This window comes from Triticum dicoccoides, chromosome 5B (genome assembly GCF_002162155.2).
Source record: "Triticum dicoccoides isolate Atlit2015 ecotype Zavitan chromosome 5B, WEW_v2.0, whole genome shotgun sequence".
Taxonomy (NCBI): Eukaryota; Viridiplantae; Streptophyta; class Magnoliopsida; order Poales; family Poaceae; genus Triticum; species Triticum dicoccoides.
Genome location: NC_041389.1, coordinates 295,285,900 through 295,299,565, shown reverse-complemented (window position 1 = coordinate 295,299,565; position 13,666 = coordinate 295,285,900). Strand labels below are relative to the sequence as shown.

Below are 13,666 nucleotides of genomic sequence, written 5' to 3'. Positions count from 1 at the left end.
TAGCCTATTATCTAAGAGAAAATATACATGCAGTTGTATCCAGGTTCACGATGAATCACACTTACTTTATTGTTAAACAGCTAAGAAAACATGGATGCAAATAGTAAGCAAGCAAGTAAGAGAGGTATCGATTTTATAAATGGATCATACTCAGGCATAGAGAAAATATGTGTACTTTTCAGCTAATATGAGCACTGTAGGGAGAGGGAGAGGTCACTACTCACCAATGAACATGTTAACTAATGCATAGACACAAACAGTAGAGCGAAATAATAAAGTTGATTTTTTTTAAGATTAATATGTAAGACTACATGTGGAAAACTAATCAGTGTGTCAAACGCCTTGAGATGACTATCTGCATAACAAATAAGCGAAATTCATGATACTATATATAAGCCGGCGAACATAATTCCATGCGAAGATATATCTAGCAATCAGTTGACTTCCCTCTGTACAGCTAGCAAAAGTGGATGTATTCAGTCATTTGTGAACAAACTCATGAGAATAAAATAAATATTGACAACTCAGGTGCAACTTATTGTGGCAGTAAAGCGGCAAGGCATTAGCGGAGGATTGGAATTAGAGGGAATCTAAACTAACCTCATGAAGGAACTGGAAGAGACACCGGCAGATAGCAGGGCTCCAAATTCGTCCCATCCATCTTCATTGCGCTACCAGTAGGCGACCTACCAACATGTTGACTGCAACTTACGAATCAAAAATTCAGCTCATGTTGGAGACAAATATCATAGAGTAAATGGAGAAAACCAAAAGGGATGGCTCACCGATGTAGTTCAGATTTCAATCAAGGCACAAGAGAGAGGAGGAACAGAGGTAAAACAGCAGCACCGCCGCCGATTCGACGACGACACAGAGCACCAGATCGATTTCCATCATCAATGACACTACAGTCCGAGGGAGCCACCGGATGCGCCGTGGACCGGCGACCATGACAGAGAATGCACGAGGAGATCTCTTCCCAGGCGGCGCACTGCATACTACTGCAGGGGAAAACGGGAAAGCCTTTATTTAAGGAGAGAGAGAGGGAGGAGGAGGAGGAGGATGAAACAGAAAGCCAGGCGGGGGTGGGGGCAGGACGGCTGTTCTTCTTCTTAGCATGACCTTTGAGCTTTTTTCCTGCAGTGAGTTGAGACCATTGGGCTTCGGTGGTAACTTAAAGGCTAAAAATGTAGCAACGAAATTAGTAAAATGGGAAAATAATTGATGATGTGGCAGGATGCTGAGGTGGATAGGCTGCATGTTGAGAGAATTGGTTGTAGTGGGGATCAACTTCTTAAGAATGTAAGATAAGGCGGATGCATGAACTGCGAGCTCTTAAATGTTGATTAACTTTGAGATCTAAAAGCATATCAATTCTAAATTCTTTCGCACTTTTGGTAATCAGGTACTCAAACAAACATGTTGTGCGCCGTACCTGTTAACCCAGGCATGTACCACCGTCATTGTGGAGAGGGCTAATGTGCAAAAAACTTTCAACACACACCCACTACTAAAAATTCCATCCATCTTCTTGCCCCATTAGTTCATCCTCCTCCCGTCCTCAGATCAGATCCGATCTCTGGCTCGCACCGGCCGGGTGAGACGACGCACGAGCGATCCCCTTCCCCTCCCCTTCGACTGCGGCACTATTGATGCAGTATCATATATCAATATCATACGCATGATACTCTCTTTGTTTCTTTTTATTCTGCATACTAGATTTGTCTTAAGTTAAATTTTGTAAAGATTGACCAACTTTATATTAAAAAAACCAGCATCCGCAATATCAAATACATACAACACGAAAGTATATTACACGATGAATCTAATGATGTTGATTTGACATTTTGAATGCTGGATTTTTTTTTCTATCTTAAGACAAACTTAATACGCAGAGTAAGAACCCCCAGAGGGAATACTACCCATTACGGGAGGTTTTAGTTAGTGTTGATGTTGATTTGTTGTATAATAATAAGGCGATCCGTGAACTGCGAGCTCTTAAATGTTGATTAACTTTGAGATCTAAAAGCATATCAGTTCTAAATTCTTTGGTACTTTTGGTGATTAGGTACTCAAAAACAAACATGCGGTGCACTGTACTTGCTAAGCTTGGCGTGCACCGCTGTCATTATGGAGACGCTGGAGGGCTAATGTGCAAAAAGACTTCCAACAGACACCCCACTACTAAAAATTCCATCCATCTTCTCTGCCCCGTTGGTTCCTCCTCCTCCCGTCCTCAGATCAGATCCGATCTCTCGCTCGCTCGCTCGCTCGCACCGGCCGGGCGAGACGACGCACGACCGACCCCCCTCCCCTCCCCTCCGACTGTGTCCTCTCGCCACCGCCGTCTGCCGCCATGGCGGCGGCTAACGCCCCCATCGCCATGCGCGAGGCCCTCACGGTAACACGCGCGCGCATCATGCTGCCCGCCCCCCTTTCGGGAGTCAGATCAGATCTCCCGGCAGGGGTCGGAGCTTGCGGCCGACCGACTCGACTGACTGACTGACTGACTGACTCGTCGTCCATGGCGTTGTTGCTTGCAGCTGACGAGCCTGGGGATCGCGCCGCAGTTCATCACCTTCACCCACGTCACCATGGAGTCGGACAGGTACATCTGCGTCCGGGAGACCTCGCCGCAGAACAGCGTCGTCATCATCGACATGGCCATGCCCAGCCAGCCCCTCCGCAGGCCCATTACCGCCGACTCCGCGCTCATGAACCCCAACACCAGGATCCTCGCGCTCAAAGGTAGATCTCGCCGACCCCCTTGCCTCTGGGATCTCGTTTTCATACTTGCTGCGGCTTCCATCCTAGTCGGCCGCAGGATCTGTCAGAATTGGTCGGTGATCTCATCATTTAGCTGCTTACTTAGTACAATGTGCAAATGGTGCAGTGGCTATTAATTTGCATTGAAACCTGAGATCAAGTTTCAGCTGGGGATCTGGTAGTTTAGAGTGGCGATTGACAGTCATTTCCATACTTACAATGATGAATAGCACAGTATCTCAGTGATGACTATGCTTGATCTTTTTGAAGCTACGAGCCCTAGGTGGAATAATGGCTTCTCACTGTTTGCATACATAGATAATTCAGTTATGGTAATATGCCAATGTCAGAAAGACAGCTTGGTGATCTGATATCTTAAAATTGCCGAACAGCGATGAATACATATGTTCTAGAATTTGAAAAATGAATGCTCCCATGAAAGGTCACGTACATACTTTCAAGCTTGTGCTGATGTCTACTGACATCCTACACTTTAAATGCGCGTGCTTATTGGTTGTGCACAGAGATCAGAGTTTCCATGGATTGCATGGCGTCTATTTTGCCTATACTGTAACCATGACCATGACTTAGATTCCTTGTAGTTGAGCTTAGCTTGGACTTTCTATAGGTCATCGTAAGAGTTAATATATGAACCTGTGCGAGCCATTGTACGCTGTTCTCATTTGAATCAATGACTTCTCCACGAACTGGATCTGCCTGTATTGTCTACGGCCTACTTTTGTCAAGGAAAATGCTACCTTTGTTTTGAAGGAAAACTGTAGGGTAGGATACGGCAGTATGCATATTATTTAACAACTAAAACGAAATATGCACAAGATATGGACGTGGAGGAATATGGAAATTACATACACTGATTGCTAGGCATAAACTGGATATACAATTGAATTATCCCAGGCACAGAACTTCCATATCTTCTCGTTTAAGCCTAAAGGCTTTTTGTCAATATGTTTTTTTAAAATCGAATGCTCCCTTATCACCAGTCCTCTTTGTTTTGGCTAGTTAGTTGTGATGAAGTAGAACTTGCATGTAAAATACCCATTTGATGTGATATATTTTTTTACGATGCTTTCTATTCCCTCTGTAAAGAAATATAAGCGCGTTTAGATCACTACTTAGTGATCTAAACACTCTTTTATTTCTTTACGGAGGGAGTACATTCAAATAGTGATATCGGTTGTGCATTTAAACGGTAGCTGCCAGGTAATGTTCTTCCTGAATCAGAATTGTCTACTTGCAGAATCAGAATTGTCTATCTTAAATTTGATAATTTTTTTATGATGCTTTCTACATACAAATACAATAGTGATATCCATTCTGCAGATAAACAGATAGCTGCGAAGTGATGTTCTTGCAGAATCAGAATTGTCTATCTTAAATCGTTTTTAGTTGAAATGACTGGTTCATGCATCGATTTGCATAGAGTTTGTCTGGTTGCTACATAGCTGCTTGGGTTTATTTTTTTTCTGTAGAAAATGCATATTCATGCTTAAGCATTACTGTATATTTACTTTGATCTATGTATTTCAGGAGTTTACGAATAGACACGATAACATTCACCTAATTATTTTTGCAGCTCAAATACCTGGAACCACACAGGATCACCTGCAAATCTTTAATATTGAAGCTAAAACTAAAATCAAGTCACACCAGATGCCAGAGCAGGTAAATGTTTTGAATTATTTTCAAGTGTTCTTGCTCCTTTTGTTTAAATGCTAATATGTAATCTTACTCGATACATTATCTTGCATATCTCCTCTTCTACAATTGCAGGTTGTGTTTTGGAAATGGATCACCCCAAAGTTGCTGGGTTTGGTAACACAGGCATCAGTTTATCACTGGTCAATTGAAGGTTACTCCTTTGACAAATCATAGTTATTATCGGTTTAAGTGCTTCCAGCTTTGCATGATTTGGCTGCTATGCATACAAAACCAAGATAATCATCGCTTGCTTTCGTTGGGATGCAGGAGATTCTGAGCCCATTAAGATGTTCGATAGGACAGCTAATTTGGCGAATAATCAGATTATCAACTATCGGTGTGATCCAGCGGAGAAGTGGCTCGTGCTTATCGGAATTGCACCTGGTGCTCCGGAGGTATGCTTAACAGGCATTCTTGATATTTGTCATCGTAACGTAGTGCACTGCTGTGTTCAGAATTGAACGCAATATAAAGACAACAATTGCTTTTGCCTCTCTTGCTGACATTTCTATCTCGATGATTTTTGACCCCTCTTAGTGTGTAAGAATATAATTTATAATTTTCCAAAATCCGAAGCAAATTTACCAGAGTGAGCCAGCAAGCAGTTGTTGTAGGCACTTATTAAACGATATACTTTGTCATATGTGCTTCTCATATTGACGAGCTTTCCTTTTCACCTATCAGAGGCCACAGCTGGTAAAGGGAAATATGCAACTTTTTTCTGTGGATCAGCAGCGTAGTCAAGCACTTGAAGCCCATGCTGCTTCTTTTGCAACATTCAAGGTACTGTTCAGTTATTTAGTGCTGCTTATATAATTGTTTATCTTCTAGTGTTTAACAACTGTGCTTGGTTTTCCTAACCAGGTTCCTGGCAACGAGAACCCATCCACCCTCATCTGTTTTGCTTCTAAGGCATCTAATGCTGGAACAATTACTTCTAAGTTGCATATTATTGAACTGGGCGCCCAGCCAGGTTTGCGTTTAGAACCCTGAAGTTCTACTTTTCAGTATTTTTGTTTCTGCATTCAAATTCAAATTCTTAGTAGAGCAAACTTGTCTTGCATGGCCATTAGAATTTTGCTTTTATTTTGTTTAAATTCGTTCCTCTGTTCTTATTACTTTTGTTGTCGGTTCATTTTATGCAGGGAAACCTGGCTTTTCCAAGAAACAAGCCGATCTCTTCTTCCCACCAGATTTCCAGGATGATTTTCCTGTAGCCATGCAGGTATTATTTTAAGTCCCACAGGATGTATACCCTATATTAGCTACCACATAGATCTAATTCATTTTATCTTCTTTTGATTACAGATCTCTCAAAAGTATGGCCTTGTCTATGTAATTACGAAGCTTGGGCTGCTGTTTGTATATGACTTGGAAACTGCCGCGGCAGTTTATAGAAATAGAATCAGTCCAGACCCCATATTCTTGACTGCAGAGTCTTCAACAACCGGTGGATTCTATGCCATTAACAGAAGAGGGCAGGTTTTGCATGCCACAGTTAACGATGCAACTGTTGTTCCTTTTGTCAGTGGTCAAGTATGTTGTTTTACTTTCTTTGATCCCTTGGCCATGTGTATGTTAGTTAATCCTTTTAAAGTTTTAATACATTATGGTGCATGCAGTTAAACAACCTTGAACTTGCCGTGAATCTTGCCAAAAGAGCCAATCTCCCTGGGGCGGAGAACTTGGTAAGCTCCGCAGCTAATTTTCTTCTGTGTATAATGATTTACATTTTTTGGCACCTGCTCTTTTTACCTATGCTTGTATTTCTGCATAATTAGTTAGTACAAGTTTTGTTCGTGAGTAGTTACTTGCTAAATTGTTGAGCTATCTGTTGCTAATTTCTTCGTATTCCATTGGAAATTGTGTAGCTGACATGTGTCAGTCTACTATATTTAGCACTTGCATTCTTGCTGAATGAGCACTTCAGTCTTTTCAAGCTGTTTACGTAATCACTTAGCACACTTATCCTTCATAGTTGGAAATTTCATGCTTGCTCATTTAATTATTTTGGCAGTCATCACTTATTGTTCCCTAGATGGCACCAATCTTTTTCCACCTATACCTTGTTACAGTAACTGTTTTGTCCTAGTGGCAATGGGGTGCTTATTGTTTTCTTTGTGAGTACTTATTGGTTGGCACTGGAGTGCTTACTCTTGCAGTCAACTAGTCATGTAGTTGAGTTCTATGCTCACTGTAGAGTTTTAGATGTTTATCTTATCCTTCATGCCACATTTTGATGTGTAGATCCTAAGTTTTGAAGTTTCTGAATTGCAGGTTGTGCAAAGATTCCAGGAACTGTTCGCACAGACAAAATATAAGGAAGCAGCAGAGTTGGCTGCAGAATCCCCGCAGGGTCTTCTACGAACTCCCGAGACTGTTGCCAAATTCCAGGTCCCTTTCTTTTCATGCTGCCTATGAAGCTCTTAATGCTTACTTATTTCCTTTCTACCGCTCAGTTGCCATCATTGTATTCCTTCTTAACGAGCCAGCCATTCTTCAGACTGAACTGCGTGACTTATAAAGTGTGTTTACGGTATAAATTTTCATCAAAGGGATTATTAAAAATTTAAAATCAGGGCTTTGCTATTTTTTTTTACAACGCCAAACTCTTGGTAGTTATAATTTCCTGGAAGTATTATTGGGTTAGGACTAGAAATGTACACCCACAAAGACATATTATCTTCTTTCACATATACAGTTAATCTGCTTATAGTGTTAACATCTCTATTCTTTATTTGAAGGTATTATTTGTTAAGCGAAACGCAACGGCCAAATTAGATGTTACCCTTGTATAATCTGCTTTAATTGCAGGTTCTTCTGCTTGGCTGATTTGCTGTTTTTGTGCTTCAAATGCAGAGTGTTCCTGTTCAAGCTGGACAAACACCTCCACTGTTGCAGTACTTTGGCACATTGCTTACTCGAGGGAAGCTCAATGCTTACGAATCTCTTGAGTTATCTCGACTTGTTGTCAATCAGAACAAGAAGAACCTTTTGGAAAATTGGTTGGCGGAAGACAAGTTGGAGTGCAGTGAAGAGCTTGGAGATCTTGTAAAGGTAAAATTGTGTTCTGCCATGTTTCTTGATTGCATAGAGCCATAGATATAGCCGTGCTTCCATTAATTTTGTTCACTATTGTGTCTGGAATGTTCACCCAGTAGTTTGTTATTGCAGACGGTAGACAATGATCTTGCGCTAAAAATATACATAAAGGCTAGGGCAACCCCGAAAGTCGTTGCCGCTTTTGCTGAGAGGAGGGAGTTTGACAAGATCCTTATATACTCAAAGCAGGTATAGTGCTTTGGTACTGTTAAATCTTGTTTTCAGTTGTTATACCCGTGTTCAATTTGGACATTAACTGTTGACCTAACACTCTTGCTATTCCAGGTTGGATACACTCCGGACTACCTCTTCCTCCTCCAGACCATCTTACGTACGGATCCACAGGTAATAGTTTGTTTAAGAACTGTGCCATGGTGAAACATTTTATACTTGATTGTGTGGTTCTTTGATCTGCATAAATCGCCTAACTGTATATCCTGTATGTTCCTGGTCAGGGAGCTGTCAACTTTGCTCTCATGATGTCACAAATGGAGGGAGGTTGCCCGCTGGATTATAATACCATAACTGATCTCTTCCTTCAGGTAGCCTTTCTGTTCATATAAATGCTTATTATGCTTTGTTGATTTGTAATATTCTTTTTGCACTTTTTGCTATGAATTTTGGCTGTAATTCTTTGCCTTATGCATCTTTTGTTGACAGAGAAATATGATACGAGAAGCAACAGCTTTTCTGTTGGATGTTCTAAAACCAAATTTGGAAGAGCATGCTTTTCTTCAAACCAAGGTTAGCATTTACATTTTTTGAATATAGATGGCTACCATACATGTTTCATTCTTTACTCAGTAGCTTCTGTCTGAATCCATTCTAGGTTTTGGAGATCAACTTGGTAACTTACCCAAATGTCGCCGATGCCATCCTTGCTAATGGTATGTTCAGTCACTACGATCGCCCTCGTATTGCTCAGCTGTGTGAAAAGGCTGGCCTGTACTTGCGGGCTCTCCAGGTGAGTATTTTTGCACGGATTCATTTTGGGTTGATTCTCTTTGGCTCACTATCTAATTGTTCTTATACTGCAATGCAGCACTATGCAGAGTTACCTGATATCAAACGTGTTATCGTGAATACCCATGCTATTGAGCCGCAGGTTTGTTCTCTTCAGTTATAATTGGCCAGCAGTCTTTTTTTTTCCGGTCCACTGACCACTTTCTTGCACAGGCACTCGTTGAGTTCTTTGGAACCCTTTCTAAAGAATGGGCACTGGAATGCATGAAGGACCTTCTACTGGTCAACCTGAGAGGAAATCTTCAAATTGTTGTGCAGGTAACCTGCACAGTTACCTTCTCTATCACGTTGCTGGTCCCCCCACCCCCCTCCCCTCTCTCTTTGTTCTAATTATCAAATTCATCTGTAGGCCGCCAAGGAATACTGTGAGCAGCTTGGAGTTGACGCCTGTATTAAACTGTTCGAACAATTTAAATCATACGAGGGGCTCTACTTCTTCCTAGGGTCCTATTTGAGCTCAAGGTACTTATGCCTGATGTAACTTGATATGTTCTTTTTGCCCTTCTCTTACTGCGTCACACTTTAATATTTGACTTCATCACATGGAACAGTGAGGATCCAGATATCCATTTCAAATATATAGAATCAGCTGCAAGGACTGGACAGATTAAAGAAGTTGAGCGAGTCACAAGAGAGTCTAACTTTTACGACGCTGAGAAGACAAAGAACTTTCTGATGGAAGCGAAACTACCTGATGCCCGTCCACTCATAAATGTCTGCGATCGCTTCGGTTTTGTTCCAGATCTTACTCACTATCTGTACACAAACAATATGCTCCGGTACATCGAAGGCTATGTACAGAAGGTATATAACTCTCATGAATTTAGTTTTATTTGAGTATCATTCTTCTAATATGTCGAGTATATGAATGGCTATTGACCCTTTTCTCTGTATTGTAGGTGAACCCTGGAAATGCTCCGTTGGTAGTGGGGCAGTTACTTGATGACGAGTGCCCGGAAGATTTCATTAAGGGTTTGATTTTGTCTGTTCGATCTCTTCTTCCTGTCGAGCCACTGGTTGATGAATGCGAGAAGAGGTTTGATTCTTAGCTCTTATCCTGTACAAACATGCGCATTGGTCTTATTTGTTTAATATTTTTAATCAGGAACCGTCTACGTTTACTGACACAATTCCTGGAGCACTTAGTGAGCGAGGGTAGCCAAGATGTGCATGTCCACAATGCTCTTGGGAAAATTATCATTGACAGCAACAACAATCCTGAGCATTTCCTTACTACCAACCCGTTCTATGACTCACGTGTGGTGGGTAAATACTGTGAAAAGAGGGATCCTACTCTTGCTGTTGTTGCGTACAGACGTGGACAGTGTGATGAAGAACTTATCAATGTTACCAACAAAAACTCGCTGTTCAAGCTGCAAGCTAGGTATGTAAATAGTTTTTTGTCCTTCTGATGCCATGTTGATGTTCTGAATCTTTATATCCATTGGGTGTCTGCTTACATGCTCAAATCATGTGATCTGAATTTTCAGGTATGTGGTTGAAAGAATGGACGGTGATCTGTGGGATAAAGTTCTACAGCCTGATAACGAATATAGAAGGCAGTTCATTGACCAAGTGGTTTCTACTGCATTGCCCGAAAGCAAGAGTCCTGAGCAAGTTTCTGCTGCTGTTAAGGCTTTCATGACAGCTGACCTCCCTCATGAACTGATTGAACTTCTTGAGAAGATTGTCCTTCAGAATTCCGCGTTCAGTGGAAACTTCAATCTTCAGAATCTGCTCATCTTGACAGCCATCAAGGCGGACTCATCTAGGGTCATGGACTATGTTAACAGACTAGACAACTTTGATGGTCCTGCCGTCGGAGAAGTAGCAGTTGAAGCACAACTTTATGAGGAGGCTTTTGCCATATTCAAGAAGTTCAACTTAAATGTGCAGGCTGTCGATGTTCTGTTGGATAACATCCGAAGCATAGAAAGGGCGGAAGAGTTTGCATTCCGTGTCGAAGAAGATGCTGTCTGGAGCCAGGTTGCCAAGGCCCAGTTGCGTGAAGGTCTAGTCAGCGAAGCAATCGAGTCCTTCATTCGTGCAGATGATGTGACACATTTCCTTGATGTCATCCGCGCTGCGGAGGAAGCCAATGTATACCATGATTTGGTCAAGTACTTGTTGATGGTAAGGCAAAAGGCAAGGGAGCCCAAAGTCGACAGCGAACTCATCTTTGCATATGCTAAGATTGATAGGCTCAGTGACATTGAAGAGTTTATTCTGATGCCGAATGTTGCCAATCTCCAAAATGTTGGCGACCGTCTGTATGATGAAGAGCTCTATGAAGCTGCAAAGATCATCTATGCCTTCATCTCAAACTGGGCTAAGCTGGCTGTCACTTTGGTCAAGCTAAAGCAGTTCCAAGGTGCTGTAGATGCTGCTCGCAAGGCTAACAGCGCTAAAACATGGAAGGAGGTCTGCTTTGCTTGTGTTGACGCTGAGGAGTTCCGTCTAGCACAAATCTGTGGTCTCAACATTATCGTTCAGGTATATAAGCGGGGACATCCTTTTGAGCTTAATATATTATATATGTTCCTTTCTGACATGCCTTCTTTTTTGTTTAGGTTGATGACTTGGAGGAAGTGAGTGAATACTACCAGAACAGAGGATGTTTCAGTGAACTTATTTCCCTCATGGAGAGTGGTCTTGGACTTGAGCGGGCACACATGGGCATCTTTACTGAATTGGGAGTTCTCTATGCCAGATACCGCCCTGAGAAGCTCATGGAACACATCAAACTCTTCTCCACCCGTCTCAACATTCCTAAGCTTATCCGTGCTTGTGATGAACAACAGCACTGGAAAGAGCTTACATACCTATACATTCAATATGATGAATTTGACAATGCTGCTACCACTATCATGAACCATTCTCCAGATGCATGGGATCACATGCAATTTAAGGATGTCTGTGTTAAAGTTGCAAATGTTGAGATTTATTACAAGGCAGTGCATTTCTATTTGCAAGAGCACCCTGATCTCATCAATGATCTTCTCAATGTGCTCGCACTTCGTTTGGATCATGCCAGAGTTGTAGATATAATGCGCAAGGTTTGTACCTAATTGAAGATGTTGGTGTCTTAGACTTGTATACCATGCTAAAACTTTGAACTGTTCTGTTATTTTGATGCAGGCTGGTCAGTTGCATCTTGTGAAACCGTACATGGTTGCAGTTCAGAGCAACAATGTCTCTGCTGTCAATGAAGCTTTGAATGAGCTTTATGTCGAAGAGGAGGACTACGAGAGGCTCCGTGAATCTGTTGACATGCATGATAACTTTGATCAGATAGGTCTTGCCCAGAAGGTAAGAAAACTAGACAAATATGAAATGCTTGTTGATGTTATTACTGTTTTTACAACCAGTGCCTGCTCTTGTTGACCAGCTTGAGAAGCATGAGTTGCTTGAGATGAGAAGGATTGCTGCCTACATTTACAAGAAGGCTGGCAGATGGAAGCAATCCATTGCCCTATCGAAGAAAGACAACATGTACAAGGATTGCATGGAGACATGCTCACAGTCTGGTGACCGTGAGCTCTCAGAGGACTTGCTTGTCTATTTCATCGGACAGGTCTGAATTCTATGCGAATTGAGTTATGCCTTTTCTTGTGCTGGTTTAGCAGTGTGAATTTTCTATTGTAATTTTTGAACTTTAGTCGGCTGTCATGGAATGGCAGCACGTGATATTGCTTTTCTTATCACTAAAGATGTCTGGTTTTCTTGCAGGGAAAGAAAGAATGTTTTGCTTCTTGCCTCTTCATTTGCTACGACTTGATTCGTGTGGATGTTGCTCTTGAGCTTGCATGGACGAATAACATGCTGGATTTTGCGTTCCCCTATCTATTACAGGTATATATCTTTCCATGTGAATGTTTGGAATTGGAAATGTCCACATATGTACGATTTTGCTATAATGGTGTTGTTGCTGTCCATGCAGTTCATCCGTGAGTACACAAGCAAGGTGGATGATTTGGTGAAGGACAGAATAGAATCGCAGAAGGAAGAAAAAGCTAAAGAGAACGAAGAGAAGGAACTAGTTGCGCAGCAGGTAATCTTATTGTGCCCCTTTGTTTTGGTTGAACGATGTATTATTTATTATTGATGATGCTTATAAGGAGCCAACATGACAAATATGCGTTGTGTTTGGCAGAACATGTACGCTCAATTGCTTCCTCTGGCCTTGCCTGCTCCGCCCGGCATGATGGGCGGTCCACCTCCGATGGGTGGAATGGGCATGCCGCCGATGGGCGGGATGGGTATGCCTCCGATGGGTCCTGGTCCAATGCCAGCATACGGGATGCCTCCAATGGGAAGCTACTGAGTCAACCAGCCTCTGTTGTATGAATTTGAAGAGTACAGATGATGTGAAGTATTTCAGTTGATGCAGAGGGAGGGAAAGAATCATGAATGTCTATCCCAGAGAGGTATCTTCCAAGGTGTATATCTGCGTCATTGGTTGTTCCAGTTAATATTCTTTTGGTACCAGGACAATTTTGGCAAGCGAAATCTCTAGCCGAGCTTGAGTTAATTACAGGATTGCTATATTATATATATTATATTACGGTCGGATAGGATGAGCAGCAGCATGACTGGTTAGGCCCCTGGTACCATTTGTATAGGTGTTATATTGGAAGTCTGTAGACATTCTGCATGTACACTCGTCGGTGTTGGTGTTGCTGCCAGCCATAAACACATCAAATACTGTCTGTATGTTGTTAATTACCGGTTTCGATCTCTTGTCCAGTGCTTAGATTTTTTTGTAACTGAATGAACGCCTTTTCTGAACTTGTGAATTACTGATGTGTCTAGTTTTTTCTATCTCGCGCGCGCGCGTTGCAACGATCAATTTCGGACAGGTAGAACTTTCCCTTTTTAGCAAATCAGGGGAGAGATGTTTGAGGTAAACTGAGCCCCACCCAGGCCCCACCCGTTGAATCAGGGGGCGATGGTGATATTAAGTTCAGGAGGGAGAGAGATTAGGGAAGGATCCCGTGATGTAAGCTTTTCCTCAGATCTGAAACGCAGCCTTGGGTGGGCCCTTCTGTCCCTGGCG

General features: G+C 42.1%; 1 protein-coding gene across 2 annotated transcripts; it reads left to right on the top strand.

Moving 5' to 3' along the window:
- The first annotated feature begins 2,216 nt into the window (after positions 1–2,216).
- On the top strand, positions 2,217–13,363 carry LOC119308526 (clathrin heavy chain 1-like). 2 transcript variants are annotated; one of them, XM_037584654.1, is made up of 30 exons: positions 2,218–2,401; positions 2,544–2,748; positions 4,361–4,449; positions 4,558–4,636; positions 4,753–4,880; positions 5,170–5,268; positions 5,350–5,458; positions 5,631–5,710; positions 5,794–6,021; positions 6,108–6,173; positions 6,763–6,879; positions 7,345–7,542; positions 7,660–7,776; positions 7,873–7,932; positions 8,043–8,129; positions 8,248–8,331; positions 8,417–8,551; positions 8,630–8,692; positions 8,764–8,868; positions 8,960–9,072; positions 9,162–9,414; positions 9,510–9,646; positions 9,716–9,994; positions 10,101–11,103; positions 11,181–11,666; positions 11,749–11,919; positions 11,999–12,184; positions 12,340–12,462; positions 12,551–12,661; positions 12,764–13,363. In XM_037584654.1, the coding sequence occupies exons 1-30, from the start codon at positions 2,357–2,359 to the stop codon at positions 12,932–12,934; spliced, it is 5,127 nt and encodes a 1,708-aa protein (XP_037440551.1). In that variant the 5' UTR covers positions 2,218–2,356; the 3' UTR covers positions 12,935–13,363. The 2 variants fall into 2 exon arrangements, with proteins under 2 accessions (XP_037440550.1, XP_037440551.1); XM_037584653.1 differs by having other exon boundaries at positions 2,217–2,401; positions 8,417–8,692.
- The last annotated feature ends 303 nt before the right edge of the window (positions 13,364–13,666 follow it).

What these genes read in the sequence shown, in the direction of transcription:
- LOC119308526 (XM_037584653.1), top strand. Translation starts at nt 2,357, where the DNA reads ATGGCGGCGGCTAACGCCCCCATCGCCATGCGCGAGGCCCTCACG. An exon ending in CACACCAGATGCCAGAGCAG is followed by an intron (nt 4,450 to 4,557) that starts GTAAATGTTTTG and finishes CTACAATTGCAG; the next exon opens with GTTGTGTTTTGGAAATGGAT. An exon ending in TTGTCTATTTCATCGGACAG is followed by an intron (nt 12,185 to 12,339) that starts GTCTGAATTCTA and finishes GTTTTCTTGCAG; the next exon opens with GGAAAGAAAGAATGTTTTGC.